The sequence below is a fragment of the Stegostoma tigrinum genome, chromosome 9, assembly GCF_030684315.1.
Source record: "Stegostoma tigrinum isolate sSteTig4 chromosome 9, sSteTig4.hap1, whole genome shotgun sequence".
In the NCBI taxonomy this organism is placed as follows: Eukaryota; Metazoa; Chordata; class Chondrichthyes; order Orectolobiformes; family Stegostomatidae; genus Stegostoma; species Stegostoma tigrinum.
In genome coordinates this window covers 78,942,333-78,961,139 of record NC_081362.1, presented here as the reverse complement: position 1 = coordinate 78,961,139, position 18,807 = coordinate 78,942,333, and the positions used below count along the sequence as shown (strand labels likewise).

The 18,807-nt window shown below is 39.4% G+C and overlaps 1 protein-coding gene across 2 annotated transcripts in view; it reads right to left on the bottom strand.

The window, feature by feature from the left end:
• mtr (5-methyltetrahydrofolate-homocysteine methyltransferase) overlaps positions 1 to 18,807 on the bottom strand; it is a 95,164-nt gene that overhangs the window by 73,238 nt on the left and 3,119 nt on the right. For both annotated transcript variants that reach the window (XM_059648656.1, XM_059648657.1), the window contains exons 2-9: positions 17,402 to 17,613; positions 15,335 to 15,424; positions 12,954 to 13,023; positions 10,504 to 10,596; positions 9,070 to 9,176; positions 4,554 to 4,613; positions 4,364 to 4,458; positions 1,421 to 1,521 (exon numbers count right to left, since the gene is read on the bottom strand). In XM_059648656.1, the coding sequence (XP_059504639.1) occupies positions 1,421 to 1,521; positions 4,364 to 4,458; positions 4,554 to 4,613; positions 9,070 to 9,176; positions 10,504 to 10,596; positions 12,954 to 13,023; positions 15,335 to 15,424; positions 17,402 to 17,613 (828 nt within the window). The remainder of the gene's footprint in view (positions 1 to 1,420; positions 1,522 to 4,363; positions 4,459 to 4,553; positions 4,614 to 9,069; positions 9,177 to 10,503; positions 10,597 to 12,953; positions 13,024 to 15,334; positions 15,425 to 17,401; positions 17,614 to 18,807) is intronic.

Genomic DNA, 18,807 nt, shown 5'->3' with positions numbered 1-18,807 from the left:
TTTGCTCCTATACTTAATTCCTCTTGTTATGAAGGCCAGCATGCCATTAGCTTTCTTCACTGCCTGCTGTACCTGCATGCTTGCTTTCATTGACTGATGTACAAGAACACCCAGATCTCGTTGTACTTCCCCTTTACCTAACTTGACTCCGTTTAGATAGTAATCTGCCTTCCTGTTCTTGCCAACAAAGTGGATAACCACACATTTATCCACATTAAACTGCATCTGCCATGCATCTGTCCACTCACCTAGCCTGTCCAAGTCACTCTGTATTCTCTTAACATCTTCCGCACATTTCACACTGCCATCCAGCTTTGTGTCATCAGCAAATTTGCTAATATTATTTTCAATGCCTTCATCTATGTCATTAATGCATATTTTAATGTATATTGTAAATATTAGGTGCTGCATTTTGGTAAGGCAAACCAGGGCAGGACTTATACAATTACTGGTACGGTCCTGGGGAGTGTTGCTGAACAAAGAGACTTAAGCATGCAGGTGCACGGTTCCTTGAAAGTGGAGTCACAGGTAGACAGGGTGGTGAAGGCAACATTTAGCACACTCACCTTCATTGGTCAGAATATCGAGAATAGGAGTTGGGATATCATGTTGCAACTGTACAGGGCATTGAGTAGGCCACTTTTGGAATACTGTGTTCAACTCTGGTGTCCCTGTTATAGGAAGGATGTAGTCAAACTTGAAAAGGTTCTGAAAAGATTTACAGGACGTTGCCAGGATCAGAGGGTTTGAGCTACCTTTGAGGCCACCTTTGGAATACTGCATGCAATTCTGGTCGTTCTTCTACAGGAAAGGTGTTGTTAAACTTGAGCAGGTGCAGAAAAGATTTACAGGGATGTTGCCAGGACTGGAAGATTTGAGTTATAGGCAGAGGGTGAATAGGCTGGGGCTTTTTTTCCTGGAGCATGAAAGATCAAGGAGTGACCTTATTAAGGTTCATAAAATCATAAGACGCGTGGGATAGGGTGAATAGCCAAAGTTTTTTCCCGGGGCGGAGGAATCCAACATTAGATTTAATGTGAAAGGAGAAAGATTTAGAAAAGACCTGAGGAGTACCCTTTTCACACAGAGTGGTGCACATATGGAATAAGCTGCCAGAGGAAGTGGTGGAGGCTGATACAACAACATTTAAAAGACACCTGGATGCGTATGTAAACAGGAAGAGGGATATAGGCCAAATGCTGGCAAATGGGACTGGGTTAGATTGGGATATCTGGTCAGCACGGACGTGTTGGACCAAATAGTCTGATTTGGTGCAGTATGACTCAATGTTTGAGACTACATGAAGGGTATGCTTACCTTAAAGTAATTTATATACTGAAGTGTTTAAAAGCTATCCACCTTCTTTGATCTACAGTTCCATCGCATATATATTATAAAGAAAAAATTATGTGGCACTGACCTGCATTAGGGTAGCATAAAACATAAGCAGTTGTGCATTTTCCAATTGCTTCTATGAATGGCCTCATTTCCACAGCTCCCAAAGCACAATTTAATCCAATGCTAAAACAAAATATCTCAAATTACTATAAGAAATTGCATATTGTTTCAGTAGAATTGTTAAAGAGAATAATGTCCTCATTCTCTGCACCAGGCATACACAATTACATGCAAAATTCATTTTCTCCCTTTGCTGAACTTTGCCAAAAAGCCCAAAGATAATTATAAACATATTTCAATTTTGCAGACTAGGCACATCCTGACAAAAACCCTGAGCCTGCTAACAGTCTTGAATACGTACACATAACAGTAATGTAATTTGTGCAATTCTTCTCTGAATGTGTTAAATTCAGTCAAGACTTTAACGGCTAGAATGGAATTAATATCAATATTCATAAATACTTCAGGTCTTTAGCAGTAAGAAAAGATCCTAACTTGCGTTGTCATTAGCCTTACTCATGTGCAGTTCAGTAACAGAGTCAGAATTCACAGCTGCTATTCATTTATACAAGGTTATATGGTTTTAATTCCATATTTGCAAAGCAGTAACTGACGTTATTTGCATAGGAGCTAAAATCCAATGATAAAATACAAATGCAGGTTTCTCTGCAACGGAGCCAGTTTTGTGCTTTTAAAAGTACTGAAAAAGTCAGGCATTTCTCTGAAAATTGTAGTTATCAACATTTCAAATAAAAATTATTCTTATTCCTGCCATTCAGAATGACAATGATTTTCAGATTAGGTTGGTGTCATTGCTACTGAACAAGAGTAAAGAAATTTACCTCAGAATATAACAGGACTTTGATCAGATGTGCTAATGGGTGGCAGATGGAGTTTAATTTAGGTAAATGTGAAGTGTTGCATGTTAGTAAGGCAAACCAGGGCAGGATTTATGCACTTCATGGTATGACCCTCTAGTAAAGTTAAGGTCATCGTTGTTCCAGAGGACCATCGGGCTGCTTTCTCATTACAGACAGGTTGGTGGTTTAACCAGAGGGTCACCATGCATCAGCTGACAGGACGGATTGACAAAGAACGTAATCCTAGCCAGTGAGGGAACTGAACCTGTGCTGTTGGCCTCACCCTGCATTACAAACCAGCTGTCATTCACTGAGCAAAATTGATATCTGGGATAATTAATACAATACAAAGTATCGTACTCATTATTTTACATTCAACAAATGTGAATGCTGCGTCAAGTGGCATTCTTGTTTGAGTTTAATTCTCATCTCAGAGGAGTGTGAACATCGTTGGGTCCAGGTATTCTTTGGTGCATTCTATATGGGTATCCACCTCAACCTCTCATTTCCAGGCTAGTTGCTGCAACTTAATCCACTGTCTTTGTCTTTTTAGCTGAATTCAATACCCCTTTGCACTCTGATACTTTGAATGAATGTTCACCAAGATGGGTTTAACAAATGGTTTTGGGTCAAGCATTCAATTTGAATTTGAAATTTTAAACCCGAACCCAATCACTTAGTACAAACTTGCCCACTTCCGGATTAATGAATTTAGCATGGGATAGGTGACCAATCTGCTCACTGCAGACATGCCATTCATTGAAGGCTTTTAACTAGTCTCTGAGCTTCCACATTGATAATAATTTATGTTTGTCTCATAATAGATGGTTTCCCACAGCTCTGGAAATCTGGCAAGTAAAAAGGGACAAGAAGGGTGAAAATTGCTAAGCCAGAGTTTTACAGGACAGCTGGTGGACAAAGGGGACAGTACTTCTTGGGGATTGGGTTTCGGGGATGTCAGATCTGGGGTGTTGCTGGGTGTATGAGAGCTGTTAAATAGTTACTCAGCAATTATACTTTGTGAATTATAGTCTAACTTTTCATGAGCGACTATTTTATTTAGTTTCATCAAAATCCTCTGAAACCTCTGATTTAACTGAAAACGTTTAGAGGGTTCCAGGAGTAGGAGGACTGTCAAGCTGCCTGGGCAATTCCTTCACAGTCTGCTATAACAGGAATTCCGCAGGATCCTTGCAAAGACCTCTGGTCTACAATAGAACGATAGCTAGCATAAAATCCAGGCCAATATTTCATCTAGACTGATTCTGGAAATTGCTTACACATGCAAAGATGTCTAAGCGTACCCATTCGATTTATTTACAAAGACAGAAAGCTCTTGCTGTTTCACAGATTTGCAAAAACATGTAACACTAGTCTTTAGAAGATAGCAACATCCAACAGCTGGCTATCAACAGTCTCTTATCGAATTACAGCCATAACTTTTCAGTCAAACATGTAAAATATCCTGTCAGTCGTCCACAAATTTTCAAACTCATCATGACACTTGCATATGCAAATGAGCTTAAACTGTTAAAATAATGCAAAAACAAGCCAACTCATACTATTAATTCAGCATTGGGTACACTGATCAAGGATGGCAACACAGTCAAGTATTAAGATTCCCTTTCTGTTCTTTAAAACACTGTCCACTTGAAATATGAATGTTCTTATGCATCATTAAAAAGGCATTGGCCAAATTCTATCACCCAGCCCAGGTTAGACAGTTGCTAAATTTTCCAGATAGCATGACAGGTGCTTAGGATCATGTTATACTTGAAGTATTTGAAGAGCTGCACATATATAAAGTGCCGAGCATTACTCTTGGAATATGTTATATACAACAAACTAAATTGAACACTCTTGCAGTTTGCCTTATTTTTGTATTCTAATCAAAGCTTGTCAACCTGAAATATTAGCTGATTTTGCTCCAGATTCTTCCATAAATGGTCATGATTTTTGGTCTTTACTGTAGAACTCAAGTTTACTTAAGATGCAAAATGCCTACTCCCCTTTCGTTACATCACTAATTTCTATTGAACAAATTATTTCCTTTCTAAAATATATACTCTTTTGATTCCAGCTTTGCTGACAACTAGTTATCTTACCTCAGCGGCTCTGCATGGGATACACTGATGACAAATGCTTCTCCTGTCTGACCAGAAAGTGTGCGTCCACTCTTATCTACAATTGTTCCAGAAATCTGTTACAAAACAGAACTGTGTAACTCAAAAACGAGGTTACTGCCAGGGTGGGAAATGTAATTGTCAAGAAAAATAAACAGTGGTTTACACTTACAAAGAGAGGTCTCGATTCATATTCTTCTGCAAACAATTGTTGAATAGCAAATAAGGCAGCCTGTGAACAAAATATATGTCATTAGCAAAACAAACTATTTATATTATACTTCTGTGGATTATAACATTTTTATAGACTTCATAACTTCAAACAGATCCTAGTTGCGTCACTCAGGAATTAAAAGCAGGATAAAAACAAAATTGCTCCAGCAAATGTCCATTGAGTTGTTGAGTTATAGAAGTTAGAAACAATTCTGGATATCTGCTTAGATCAGCAACAGCATCACAGACATTTGCTGGTGCCCCGGCTTAGGAATGTAAATTAATTAAGGAAAATTAATTAAGACAAGGTACTGGAATTTGTTCATTGTCGTGAGAATTTAGAAACAGGAGCTGGAGTAGGCCATTTGGGTCCCTTGGTTTGTTCCACTATTAGATACAGCATGGCTGATCTGGTTGTGGCATTAACCTTATTTTCTTGTCAGCTCTCTCCAGACATTGACTTTGTTGTTCATCTAAAATCTGTATAATTAAGTCTGGAAAACATACCTAGCTTCCACTGCTACTTTTGCAAAAGAATTCCAAAGACTAACAATACATTGAGGTAAGGAATTTCATCAACTGTTTTAAATGGCTTTGCTGAAACTGTGTCTCCAATTTTAGACTCCCCGTGAGGGAAGACATTCTTTCAGGTACACTGTCAACCCCCTTCCACCCTCAGAATTTCATATATTAAATATTCTAGTCTATATTACTCAGGCTATTCTATTCTAAAACTCTCCTCAGCCTCTGCTCCTTCTCCCTGTCATGCTGCAAGTCCAGAGCCATGGCTGCTGTTGCTCCCACACCCTGTTGACTCCTTAGTGTGAATTGCATCACCCGTTCCAGTCTCCTTCTGTATGGATGTAGCAATTCCCAAATCAGCACAACATCTCTGCAGTCCCTCTGGGTTACTCCAAACATTTTGCACTGGAAAATGAGAATGACTGCAGCTGCTTTGATGGGACCTGTTCCATTCAGTAGCTCCAGTAGCCTGACTCTTCATTATTGGCAGGAACAATATATGTGTAGCCACTGTGTTTATTAGCCAAATTTAGGATAGTGCACCATACAAGGGAGGAAATGGCCTCGTGATATAATCATGAGACTAGTAATCCATAAATTTGGCGAATATTCTGAGGATTATGGGTTCAAATCCCACCCTAGCAGATAGTGGAATTTGAATTCAGTAAAGAATAAGCATATGGACGTTCATGGAATGGTGTACGTTAGATGGGCTTGAGATCGGTATGACAGGTCGGCACAACATCGAGGGCCGAAGGGCCTGTACTGTGCTGTAATGTTCTATGTAATGTCATCTTCTTCTACAGTTACCGTGTTAAGCTAACTTGTTCAATTTTTCCTCATAATACAATGTTCTTTATCAAGAGTCAGCTTAGTAAATCTCCTCTGAACCATTTTCAATACATGAATATCCTACCTTAGGTAAGGTGACCAAACTGCACAATGGTGTGATATCACTAATGATCTGCACAACTGTTTTATGCTCCACACCACTGGGCCCAACAGACCTACCTATTTAATTGCTTAACCTGCATACTAACAATTTAATTCTTCAATTTCATCCATTAAAGGACCAACACCCTCTTTCGCTACTGTTTTCCTTGTAAACATATCATTGTTGAGAATTATGAATTATCTTCTTAAAAGTCTACTACTGCATTTTTACAGTTTTATCTTTTAACTATTTTCCCTGTCCACAATAGTCAACTCTATTAGATACCTTATATTTGCCACTTTTAGGCTCACATTTCTTGTCCTCAAATTGAATGTAAAATTTACAATTTTATGAAACCCCTCAACTTGTGAAACCTTCTTGTGAAACATTACCATGCCTAATCTAACAAGTTCTATACTTAGTTCCAGAATGTATTGCTCTAAGAAACTGGTCCCAATAAATTCTGTGAACTCACCCCAAGGATATTTTTGACAATTTTATTCAATGTCAAGAATCAAAATTGCCAACTGTAGCTCTCATACAAGTCCCCATTATTTCTGGATTTATGCCCTGTCCCACAGTGTGGTTACTGGTAAGGAACTGATAAACCATCCTACCTATGATTCTTGCCTTTGCTATTTATTATCTCTCCCCAGATTAACTGATCCTTTGAACCAAGATAATTTCTCACCACTGCACAGATCTCATCTTTTATTCACAGAGCTACCACACCACCACCTCCTTTTTTCCTGAGCATCTGAAATGTCAAATACCTGTGAATGTTCATGTCCCTCCCTTGGTCACTTTGCAACCATATCACTGTATTGGTTGTCATAGCGTACCATGTACTCATTTATTTCTATATACATTATCATTCATCCACCATTTTCTAATGCCGTGTGCATCAGCTAAGGAGCTTACAAGTATGTATTTTCAGCAGGTGCAATACTCTACTTGTCTTTATCATACCACTATCCGATATTTTTGTCTTATCCACTCTCCTTAACTTTCTAAAGCTAGCCTCAATGAACCCCATCAGCCCTCATACTCTTTAGTTTAAAGTGCTCTCTTTAATCCTAGCTATGTGAAATACCAAGACTTAGTCCCAGTGTGGTGCAGCCAAAAAAGATCCAAATGGTACAGCTCCCTCCTTCCCCAGTAGTAATGCCAGGGCCCCTGAAATTGAATACGTACTGTAGTGATGCTTACCTGAAATAACCAATGTAGCAGACATCAAAAACAATACTGTGAACTGAACCACTATAAGAATGTCCAAATAATTAGATTGGTATAAGTGCCAATTTAAAGGTGTCACCTTTCGCTTAGTGGGGCAACACTCATTTCCCAGTCTGCCATTTATGGCTTGGTGCCTTGCTCCAAAAGCTGCAGCATAGATTTTCAGCTGACACTTTAGTTCAACAATAAGGGACTATTAGAGAGCATTTGTTTTGGACAAGATGTTAAGGTCTACCTCTGGTGGATTAATCACACCATACAAAAAAAAAACCGCTCAATTCAACTAAACAAATTAAGCAACAGCCATTTCACTGGTTCGTTATTCACAGCAAAACCTCAAGCACAGTCAATGTGCCTCGTTTAAAATTTGAGCAACGCTTTGCAACTAACAGCCAATAATTATTAACTGGAGCATTCTCCAAAGCAACATATCCAAAATCACAGAATAATAAAATGTGAGGCTGGATGAACACAGCAGGCCCAGCAGCATCTCAGGAGCACAAAAGCTGACGTTTCGGGCCTAGACCCTTCATCAGAGAGGGGGATGGGGTGAGGGTTCTGGAACAAATAGGGAGAGAGGGGGAGGCGGACTGAAGATGGAGAGAAAAGAAGATAGGTGGAGAGGAGAGTATAGGTGGGGAGGTAGGGAGGGGATAGGTCAGTCCAGGGAAGACGGACAGGTCAAGGAGGTGGGATGAGGTTAGTAGGTAGGAGATGGAGGTGCGGCTTGGGTTGGGAGGAAGGGATGGGTGAGAGGAAGAACAGGTTAGGGAGGCAGAGACAGGTTGGAGTGGTTTTGGGATGCAGCGGGTGGAGGGGAAGAGCTGGGCTGGTTGTGTGGTGCAGTGGGGGCAGGGGACAAACTGGGCTGGTTTTGGGATGCGGTGGGGGAAGGGGAGATTTTGAAGCTGGTGAAGTCCACATTGATACCATTGGGCTGCAGGGTTCCCAAGCGGAATATGAGTTGCTGTTCCTGCAACCTTTGGGTGGCATCATTGTGGCACTGCAGGAGGCCCATGATGGACATGTCATCTAAAGAATGGGATGGGGAGTGGAAATGGTTTGTGACTGGGAGGTGCAGTTGTTTATTGCGAACCGAGCGGAGGACGTCAGCTTTTGTGCTCCTGAGATGCTGCTGGGCCTGCTGTGTTCATCCAGCCTCACATTTTATTATCTTGGATTCTCCAGCATCTGCAGTTCCCATTATCACTCACACATATCCAAAATCACAGTCTGTTTATCAATCAATCAACACTCTCCTCTCAGATAGTATAAATGACTGTCTTCTCCTTAAATTGATATTCTTGCTAATTGTCCTGTTGAGTGCAAACCAAAAAGCTTCAACAAGAGGTGTCTTTTCTCAGCAGTAGAAAAGTTCTGATCCAATGACTGCTCAAAAAACACGGAAATTCTGTTGGGTGCTGTGGCTAATACGTATCCATCAACCACACCACCAAAAACAGATTAAATGAAAATTTAACTCACTGTCACATGAACAGCAATGCTGTGTGCACACTGGCTGCCTTGCTTCCCTACATAACAACAGTGATTAGTGTTCTTTATTGGCAGGGAAGTGCACAGACATGGTAGTGTCGCAATATGCATTATATAAGGCAGTTTACAAAAGTAAAAAAGAAAACTGCACTTGTTCCAATATGACTTCTGAACTGAGCATGTATATTCAAAATAGCAGGACTTAAAACAAAAGCTAATTTTAGTAAATGGCTGTATGATTTCCTTTTTGATAATTTACAAATTGGGTGAGGTTTGGTATATCTGTTACCTTTGCGTTTGCTGTATCAAATATGGTCTCCACCAGGAGGATATCAATACCACCATCAAGCAGGCCTCTGGCCTGTTCTTCATAGGCTTCAACTAACTCCTTGAATGCTGCAAACAGATTTATTGATAGTAAAACTCCACTGGACAATTACAGGTAGGACATTTAGAAGCAAACGATTGGAACCATTTTTCCCCAGTGAAAATTTGGAATTCCCTCCCAAAAGACACTGCACACTGAAACAATTGAAGTTTTCAAAATTGAAAGAATAGATTTTTGTTAGACAAATCAGTCTGTAACTATAATTGATATAGCTTTTACAAAGTATTGGCTGGCATCTTCCACTTTTCAATAATGTATCTGACAGTCTGCTTCAGGTTAAACAATAAATTCTATCATCTTTTCAACTAACTCTGAGATGTGATTCCAACTACATGCTATAAAGCCTTTTGCTGGAGCTCATTATTTTATTTATTTTTTATTTCATGGCAATGTGGTACGATCTATATTTTACAATCTGTTACGCAAAGAACAAGAAATAGTAGTAGACCAAATGCCCTCACATGCTTACTCTGCCATTCAATACAGTCATGCTAATCTGCCTAAACTGCACTTTCACACCCTTCTGCAAAACCCTCAATTCCCTGAGATACCAAAATCTGTCTATTTCAAATTTAAGAACTCAAATGGAGTATCTACAACTCCTGTGCAGATAGTTCCAAAGATTCATAAAACGCCGAGTAAACAAATTTCTTATCCTCTCAGAGCTAGATTATTAACCCTTATCCTGTTCCAGATTCCTGAGCCAGAGAAAACAACTGCACAGCACCTACCCAATTGAGCCTCTTCAGAATATTAAATAAAAATACAAAGTGCTGGAGAAACATACAAGACTGCAGAGAGAGGAACAGAGTTAAATTTACGAGGCGAATATTACTCTTCTTTGAAATACCCTGTACACCTGTTAGATTCAAAACTCCATCAACAGGTAAATTAAGATAGGTAGCAATTATGTTTCCCTTCCTCCTCACTTCTGTGAGGGGAAATTAAAGCTATAAATTACCATTCTAACTTAACTATGTTTTCAGGTAGCATTCACACAATATGTAATGTACAACAGCAACCAAATCGAGAGTTCCTAAACATTTCAGCAACACCAGTCTATGAAGCACCTATCTTTAGCAAACATTGGTGACTTATTATCTCATAAATTAAGGAAGATGGTTTGTAAATTTCCACTTATTGCTGCTTTTATGTTGTGGCAGTCATAAAAGCCAGATAAAGATCCCTGCGTAGAAAGCAACTGGGAACTGCCAATTCTGCAACAGCATTTGCAGTTTCAAAATAGATTTTTTAATACAAACTTAACAGCTTAATACCAAGTTAACAGCTTGAAACCATCCAAAATTTTTCACTGGCACAGTTATTATTTCATACTTATATTTCTGTAATCAGGCCTCTCCACAGATGGTGATATTGATAACGTTTTGTTCGTTGGTCCTATTGCACCTGCCACAAATCTTCGGGTACCTGTGACAAATAACATAAGTGAGTAAAACACTGCAGAAACTTTGCAACTATGGCAAACCCTTCCAAAGCACTGTGGTAATATTTATGTAGGTACTTGTATTTTCCTCCAAGTGAAACTTACAGAGCAACTGGAGTAGGCTGTACACTCATCAATGGATGATAGTTTTCCAAAAATAATTACCAGATTAGCTAAAGATATTAGGGGATATTTTTGCCAATGACAATCTATTGATCTCAGATTCACCACCTCAGGTGTAAAGCTAGACCATAACAGTCTCTTCCACTTTCAGAATTTCTTGCTGTTACCAATAATTGATTTTAATCTTGGAAAAAAAACCAGCTCTGCCTTATAGAATATGCAGTTTGTATAAAATATATAATTTACATTTATTTATGGATGACCAGCTAACAAATACACCAAACTTTCCATTGAAACAATTTAAGTACATGGCCTGTTACAAATCTGAAAAAAGCAACTTTTGTTTTGCTGGGTCTCTGAGTTGCATTTATAACTTGGGCTTGAAACATACTTAAATCATGTATACATGTACATAGACTTAGAATTTGGCTTAATCTCATATGATTAAAGTGTTTTGTTTTGTATTTGCTTTTAAAGACATGTAGATTTGTACTATAGATAGAAATAATGAAATGGTTAAGTTGTTCATTCAAGAATAGCTCAAGTATGACTGTGTACAATTTAGTCCACTGTGCTTTTTAGTTTCTGCTAATACTGTGGGATGTGTGCCTCCTATCTTCTAGCATATTGCTATCTGCACACGTTGAAATGAGATAACCAAGATAGATGTGAAGGACAAATACTGATAATAAGCCATGACAGTAAACAGGTTTTAGCCGAGGTTTTGTAGGAAGTAATTCATTGCTGGAGGAGTCTTATGCACAATAGTATTTGTCATCTCATTAGCAAGGATAGTGCATGTGAGAGGTGATCTATAAGAGGCCTATAGGAGAGCTATCCTTAATTTGTAGAAACAAGATCAAACATTCAATGCAAGTTACACGTCTGCCCTGGAAATAAAACTTCCAAATTGTACTTATTTTTCAGTAAGTCTGCCCAAAAGGCGCTGCACCTTGTCTGGGCTTGACTGAATACACTGGAAGAATTACACTGCAACGAAAAGAAAAATTTTCGCCTCCCCTTATGTGACATGAGCAGTAGTAAGGATTTGGAAAATATGTTAAATGAAAAAGATAAGATCTCGATGTCAAGATTAGCTTTTGCAATTTTCCCCTTAAGGTTTGAATGGTGATTTCAGAATTCTGCTGTTTACTTGCATCTCACTAAGACCCCAACACACTTTATTTTTACATAACTTCCAAGTCTCCTTACCTATCCCCAAAACTAGACTAGGCAAATTCTCAAAGTGATGACAGAGCAGGTATCTAGTGCCTGCGAAAGGCTTAGGGGTAGGCTTAGGGCTAACCCTAAGCCTAACTCTATCGCAGCTCATTGAATGCTTGTCACTACCATCATCCAACTGCTTTTCATGACATCACTGCATGCTCCATGGCTGTCATCCTCCTTAATCCTTAGTTGGCATCTTCAAATCACTAGCTTCTCTGCATCATCATGTGCATCCGTGCAGGATATATCTTATGAACTTGCTTTCTTAGCACTCACTAACTTTGCATTTATTTGGACACTGCCAGTCACAATGGTTTTTGTGACTTTTTAGCAGAGGAAAAGGCAGGAAGCTTGTCAGGGTGAGGAGCACTAAACAGTCAAGTGGTTAGACATGTCAATGTGCAGCATCAAGCCAGGTTAAAATTGCACCTGCGTGTGCAGCAAACAAACTGCAACAGCTTCCAGCAATGATCATGCTTGCAAGTCAAATGGATCTATTTCCAATTCATATGTGTGGAGGTGGGGTCAGTTACACATGGTTGTGGTTTTGGCATTGTCAGCAAAGTGCTTGGTTGTCTGAGCAGTGCTGATTGTGTGCGCAGACCAATAATTGGGCCAGAGACAGTCCAACAGCTCAAGTACAAGCTGTCCTGAGATAACAGGTACTTCAGTCGGGATCTGGAGACAGAATAGGGTGTGATAGAACTAACTATAAAAAGTTAGGTTTGTGGGTTGGTTTAGCTGCTGATTTGTATGTAGAGTGACACCAACAGCACGTGTTCAGTTTCCACACTGGTGCAGGTTACCATGGAGGACTTGCCTTCTCAACATGTGCCCTCACCTGAGGCATGGTGACCCTCAAGTTAAACCATCACCATCAGTCTCTCTGTCTGATGAAAAAACGGCTCTATGGTAAGATTAAAGTGACTTTACCTTTACCATTCAATGTATTCATATATTTTGCTGTGACAGCAATAAACATGGTCATCACCTGTTTGCAGTCCCACGTCATCAGCTGCTTTTCTGGCCAGTTCTGCTGAGACTTTATTCAGTCGGTAAGCCTGGATGGAAAAAAAAATGAATACAACTTTGGAAGCAATCACGAGTATCCCATTACTTTCAGCACATAATAAACTTATATTTCTGTATTTCCCCATCAGATACCAAAGTGGTCAGTCACTTTAAGTGCAGATTGTTATGTATGCTCACAACTGTGCACATACAATCTGCACTGCAAGGTTTCCCAATTAAGTGAATGACCAAAGAGTGCATTTTTGGAAATCCTGGTTAAGAACTATATGTTAGGCAGGGCCTTCCCTGGCAGTATCATGGTATATGTTCTGTACACTTCAGCAAACAGAAAAACATAGATTAAACATGCCTTTCAAAATTAGGAATTTTGAATCAGGAAACTAACTACATTAGGAACACACTGATATCTGCTTAGATGATGTGGTCAAATCATTCCAGGGTTTGGCTGTACAAACTAACTTTGCATCTGGAATATGGCCAACTAAGCAAAAATGGCAAACAGATATCAACTTCACCTTAAAAACCAACACTGCAATTGAAATCAAAGCAAAAAGAAAATGTAAATATGAAGTTAGAAGTCAAACAATAAATGTTTTATCAGCCTGAACGCATCAAGAATATCACTAAAGCTGCCTGATAATTCAGGGTCACTTGTTAGAAAGTAGTGCAATTGGAAGTAGCAAGGCTACAATCGAAAATGTTGACTGCCACACCTAGCACTGTATTTATTCACACAGATTATGATCATTCCCACCTTCATTGAGTTTAACTGATTTAAAACTAATGTGGCAACAAACTGAACCGATGATTCTTATTGCAAAATGCATATGTTGTGTAAAGTATTCAGGGGAGATGATGGTGAAGTAGTAATGTTTCTGGATTAATATTAGTCTAATACTCTAGATTAACATACCAAGGTAAACATCTTGGAACATGGGTTCAAATCTCACCATGGGTAGTGAAATTTAAATAAAAACAATTAAAAACGTGGAAGTGAAAGTGACTAATCAATAATGATAACTAAAAATCTATCACAGATGGTCATAAAACCCATCCAGTTCATTAACGCCCTTTAGGGAAAGGGATATATCACGTTTCCCTAATCTAGCATAAAATATGATATTAGATTCACAGCACTTTGGTGAACTCTTAACTGCCTTCTATGATAACTAAGCCAACTGCTCAGTTCAAGAGCAATTATGGTTGGGCACTAAATGCTGGTCTTGCCAACAAAGTCTAAATTCCATGAAATAAAAAAAACTAAGTATTTAATAAAGATAGGATTGATATGAACTTCAAAATTCTTCATTATCTAAGATGCAACTGAATACCAAACATTAAGTATGACTAATGGACATTTTGCTGAGGGACTGAACAACTGCACAATCTAGGTGGAACACTGGCAGTATTATTCAGGCAAAAATGGTCAAATAGTTGTAAAGAAAATTAAAATCTTAGTTCTATTAGAATTGTTTCAAAACTGTAACCCAAAGGGCCAACAGACTCAGACACAGACTCCATCAACCTTCTGTTATGTACAAATGCCCGGCGTTTGTCTGATACCTCCCCATCAGAGAAAACAACAAATACATAGAATAGGAAAACAGCACTCTTCTCCAAGTCCGTTCCCCCAATAAACCATACTAACATCATTTAAGTATCCAAAAAGAGAGGAATGATTAAACATATTGGTAAAACATTCACTAAATTTCCTCCAACAAAATGAAAAGAATTCCTGGCCTATTTTTGGGCTGCTGCCTTTGAAAACCTCTGACAGAGGTGTAGGAGAAGGTTAGGCAACAATTGAGAAGAATATGTAAAGAAAATGTTGACGGAAAAGTGTAACCCCAAACTCTCAAATAAGCCTTAACAATAATGTTACACAAAGCATCCACATTTCTCTGTAAACTATTTAAGAATCTAGGTCATCCAAACACAGATTATTACAGAAAACAATGTACTTTATTACCATAAAGTCACACATAATATAACTTCTATTGCTGTTTTGTCACAGTAACTAAAACACCATTATTTTAAAACTGCAACTGTACACCAAAAGTACTTTTCCACACGAGAATGATGTGTCTTGAAATGCTTGCCAGGGAGCGGGGGGGGCATATTTGTGCAAGGTGTGATTAGCTTTTGATCTGTACACTCCTCTCGTTACCTTCCCCAGAGTTCTGAGGTTCAACTACCTGGCAACATATCAATTTTAAGCATTATTCTTTCACCCAGTGCAAATCGGTTTGCCGACAAAATGGCACATATTATTAAGATGCATTCTCCTTACATAATTTCTTTCAGTGGGATTCGACATGGGGTAGCAGAAAGATTTCTTACCAAATGTTCCAACTCATAATCCGCCTGCGCAACTCTTGTGCTGCTGAAAGTGTTTGTCTCCACGATATCTGCTCCTGCCAGCAAGTAGTCCTAAAATTTTAAAGAAAATTGCACTTACTTTCCTGATAAAAAAGGGAATACAATCTACATCATTGAAAATCTTGTCTAAGCTATGCACATTCTTTGTGTTAACCTCACTTTTTTAAAATTCATTTGTGGGACATGGGTGATGCTGGCTGGTCAACATTTATTGCCCATAAGGTGGTGAGCTCTCTTCTTGAATGGCTGCAGTCCCTGTGCTGTCGGTTGACATACAATGGTCCTAGAGGGGGAAGTGCAGGTTTTGGACCCAACAAATGTGAATGAACAATGATATATTTCCGAGGCAGAATGGTGTGTGGATTAGAAGGGAACATGCAAATGGTGGGTGCTGCTGCCCTTATCCCAGAGAGAAGTGATCATGGGGCTGGAAGGTGCTGTCTGAGGATCTTTGATAAATTAATGCAGTGTATCCTACAGATAGTATACACTGCTGATACTGAGCAGTAGAGGAGGGAATGGATGTTCATAGATGTGGTGCCAATCAAGCAGGATACTTTCTTCTGGGTGGTGTCAAGCTTGAGTGTTGTTGGAGGTGCATCCATCCAGGCAATTGGACAGTATTCCAACAAATTTTGGACTTGTGTCTTGTAGATGGTGGACAAGCTTTTGGGAATGAGGTGAGTTACTCGCCACAGTATTGCTAGCCCCTGACTTGGTCTTGAGCCATTGCGTTTATGTGGACAGTCCAGCTGAGTTTCTAGTCAATGGTAATTCCCAGGGTGTTGCTAATGGGATATTCAGTGCTGGTAACACCACTGATCGTCAGGAGGTTGACGTTTGATTTTATTTTTATTACAGGAGACAGTCATTGCTTGGCATTTCTGTGAATTACTCGCTGCTTATCAGTCCAAGCCCGCATATTGTCTAGATTTTGTTGCATTTCATCACGGACTGCTTCAGTATCTGAGGAGTGGCAAATGGTGCTGAACGTTGCACGTCGGCGAACATCCCCACTTCTGACCTAATGACAGAGGAAAGGTCACTGTGGAAGGAGCTGATGTTGGTGAGGTCAGGGAAACAACCCTGAGACACTCCTGCAGAGATGTTCTGCAGCAGAGATGACTGACCTCCAACAACCTCAACCATCTTCATATGTGCCAGGTATGACTCCAATTAGCGAAGTTTTTCCCACAAACCCATTTATTAATGTTTTGCTAAGACCTCCTGGATGTTACACTCAATTGAATGCAGCCTTGACGTCAAGGGCTGTCATTCTCACTTTGCCTCTGGAATTCAGCACTTTTGTCCAAGGTTGTAATGAGGTCAGAAGCTGGGTGTCCCTGATGAACCTCAAACTGGGTGACAGTCAGAGGATATTGCTGAACAGGTGCTGCTTAATAACACTGTTGATGACAGCTTCCATCACTTTACTGATGATTGAGAGTAGACTGATGGGGCAGTAAATGGCTGGATTGGATTTGTCCTGCTTGTCATGTACAGGACATACCTGGGCAAATTTTCAATTGTTAGGTAGATCCAGTTTTGGAACTGTACCAGAACAGCTTGACTAGGGGAGCGGCAACTTCTGGAGCACAAGTCTTCAAAGCTATTGCTGGATGGTTCTCAGGGCCCACAGACTTTGCAATATTCATTGCCTCTAGCTATTTCTTGCTATCTCAAGGACTGAATCGAATTGGCTAAACACTGGTATCCGTGATGCTGGGGACTCCAGAGGAGGCCGAGATGGATCATCCACTCAGTCCTTTTGACTGAAGATTGCTCAGAACTTTCCAGCTTTATCTTTCGCTCTAATCAATCATTGAAGGTGGGGATATTTATGGAGCCTCCCCCTCCAGTGAGTTTCGGTGTCATGATTTTCAGTGCCAACTTCTGAGAAGCTAACATTTTCATTTCAATTTTGCGAAGCAAAATGCCACAGTTTAATTATTTTTTTCTGCTCACTTTGCTGAATTACTTATTACGTCTTTGAGATTGTGTAGCCTTAAGTCAGTCAGTATTCCATACCTTGTGAATTTTGCAGATAAGGTCAGGTTGTGTTATGCTGAGAAGGTCATTGTTCCCCTTTAAAGGTTTAGGATGTTCTTTGAACTCCTCACCACGATAATCACGTTCACCAAGTTTATGTTGTTGAATCATAGTGCCCATTGCTCCATCCAGCACCATGATGCGTTTTTGTAAAATTGCTTTAAGTTCATCTTGAAGAGAACTCCTCGGTCCTAAAATTAGAATTTAAGGTTTAAAATCATGAGCAAGAGAGAATGTATTCTACATTCTTGATTCAAGAAGTTTACACGGGGCTGTGAAAGGTTGCAATGGTAACACATGCTATGTGAACTTACAAAGCACCAATCTTGACTTTTGAATCATGCAAAGCATTTGCAGCCAAAATTAGTGTTTCTGAAGTGTTATGACCCCAGGCTAAACACTAACTTTATATTACAATCCCAGACAAAATCAACTAATTATGATCAATTTAGTCAACTTCACAAACAAAAATTACTTGTTCCTAAAGTTGAGATCTAGGAGACTTATTCAGTGAATAAAGTCACAAGATTTGAATAAACAACAATACTGTACTATCGAAGTTTAAAAAGGAATACACCATACAATTAATGTACAACTTATTTCTAACAGTGGATTTAATTGTGATCGAACACCCCTCAGCACTCAAATAACAATTGAAATCAAGATAGATATCAACAGATGTCCCAGCAAATTTCCCCAGGTGTTACTGCCACATCAAGTCACATTAAAACTTACAAAGGATTTACAATTCTTTATGTTAGTCGATCTGGCCTCGAAATTCCCTCTCAAGAAATGTTCCATCACCGACTGCCTTGATAACTGTCCTGTTCCGGGTCAATGCTTTGAAAATTACACTCCTGTACTTATTCACAGTGCACAGCAATACAATAATGATTGGGTATTTTTCTGTGATTTTACTGAGAGAAAATTATTGGCCAGGATACCTGTAATAACTTAGCTGCTCATCATCAGGTAGTGCTGTGGGAATTTTTTTTTGTGTCTGCCTGAGATAGCATGTAGGGTCTCAATTTAATGTTTCGTTCAAAATACACCTCTGACAATGTGGCAATCCCCAAGTATTGCAATGGAGTGTCAGCCTAGATATTTGCCTTCAAAACTCAAGCATAGGACTTGAACCCACCAGCTTCTAACTCACAGACAGCAGCATTACCAATTATGTTATGGCTGACTCATCAGGGCATAAATGCAGCAAATAGCCGACTTTAGTCTTAGACTCAAGACAGAAAAGGAATGGAAGTCTTTGGTGTGGGAGGAAGGAGTTTGAGAGCTAGGGTGGGGTCTCCCCACAACTCAATCAACTATGAATTATCCAAAAATCAATGTCAGCCAAAAGACACTTGAGGTTTTGATGAGGATGTTACAGA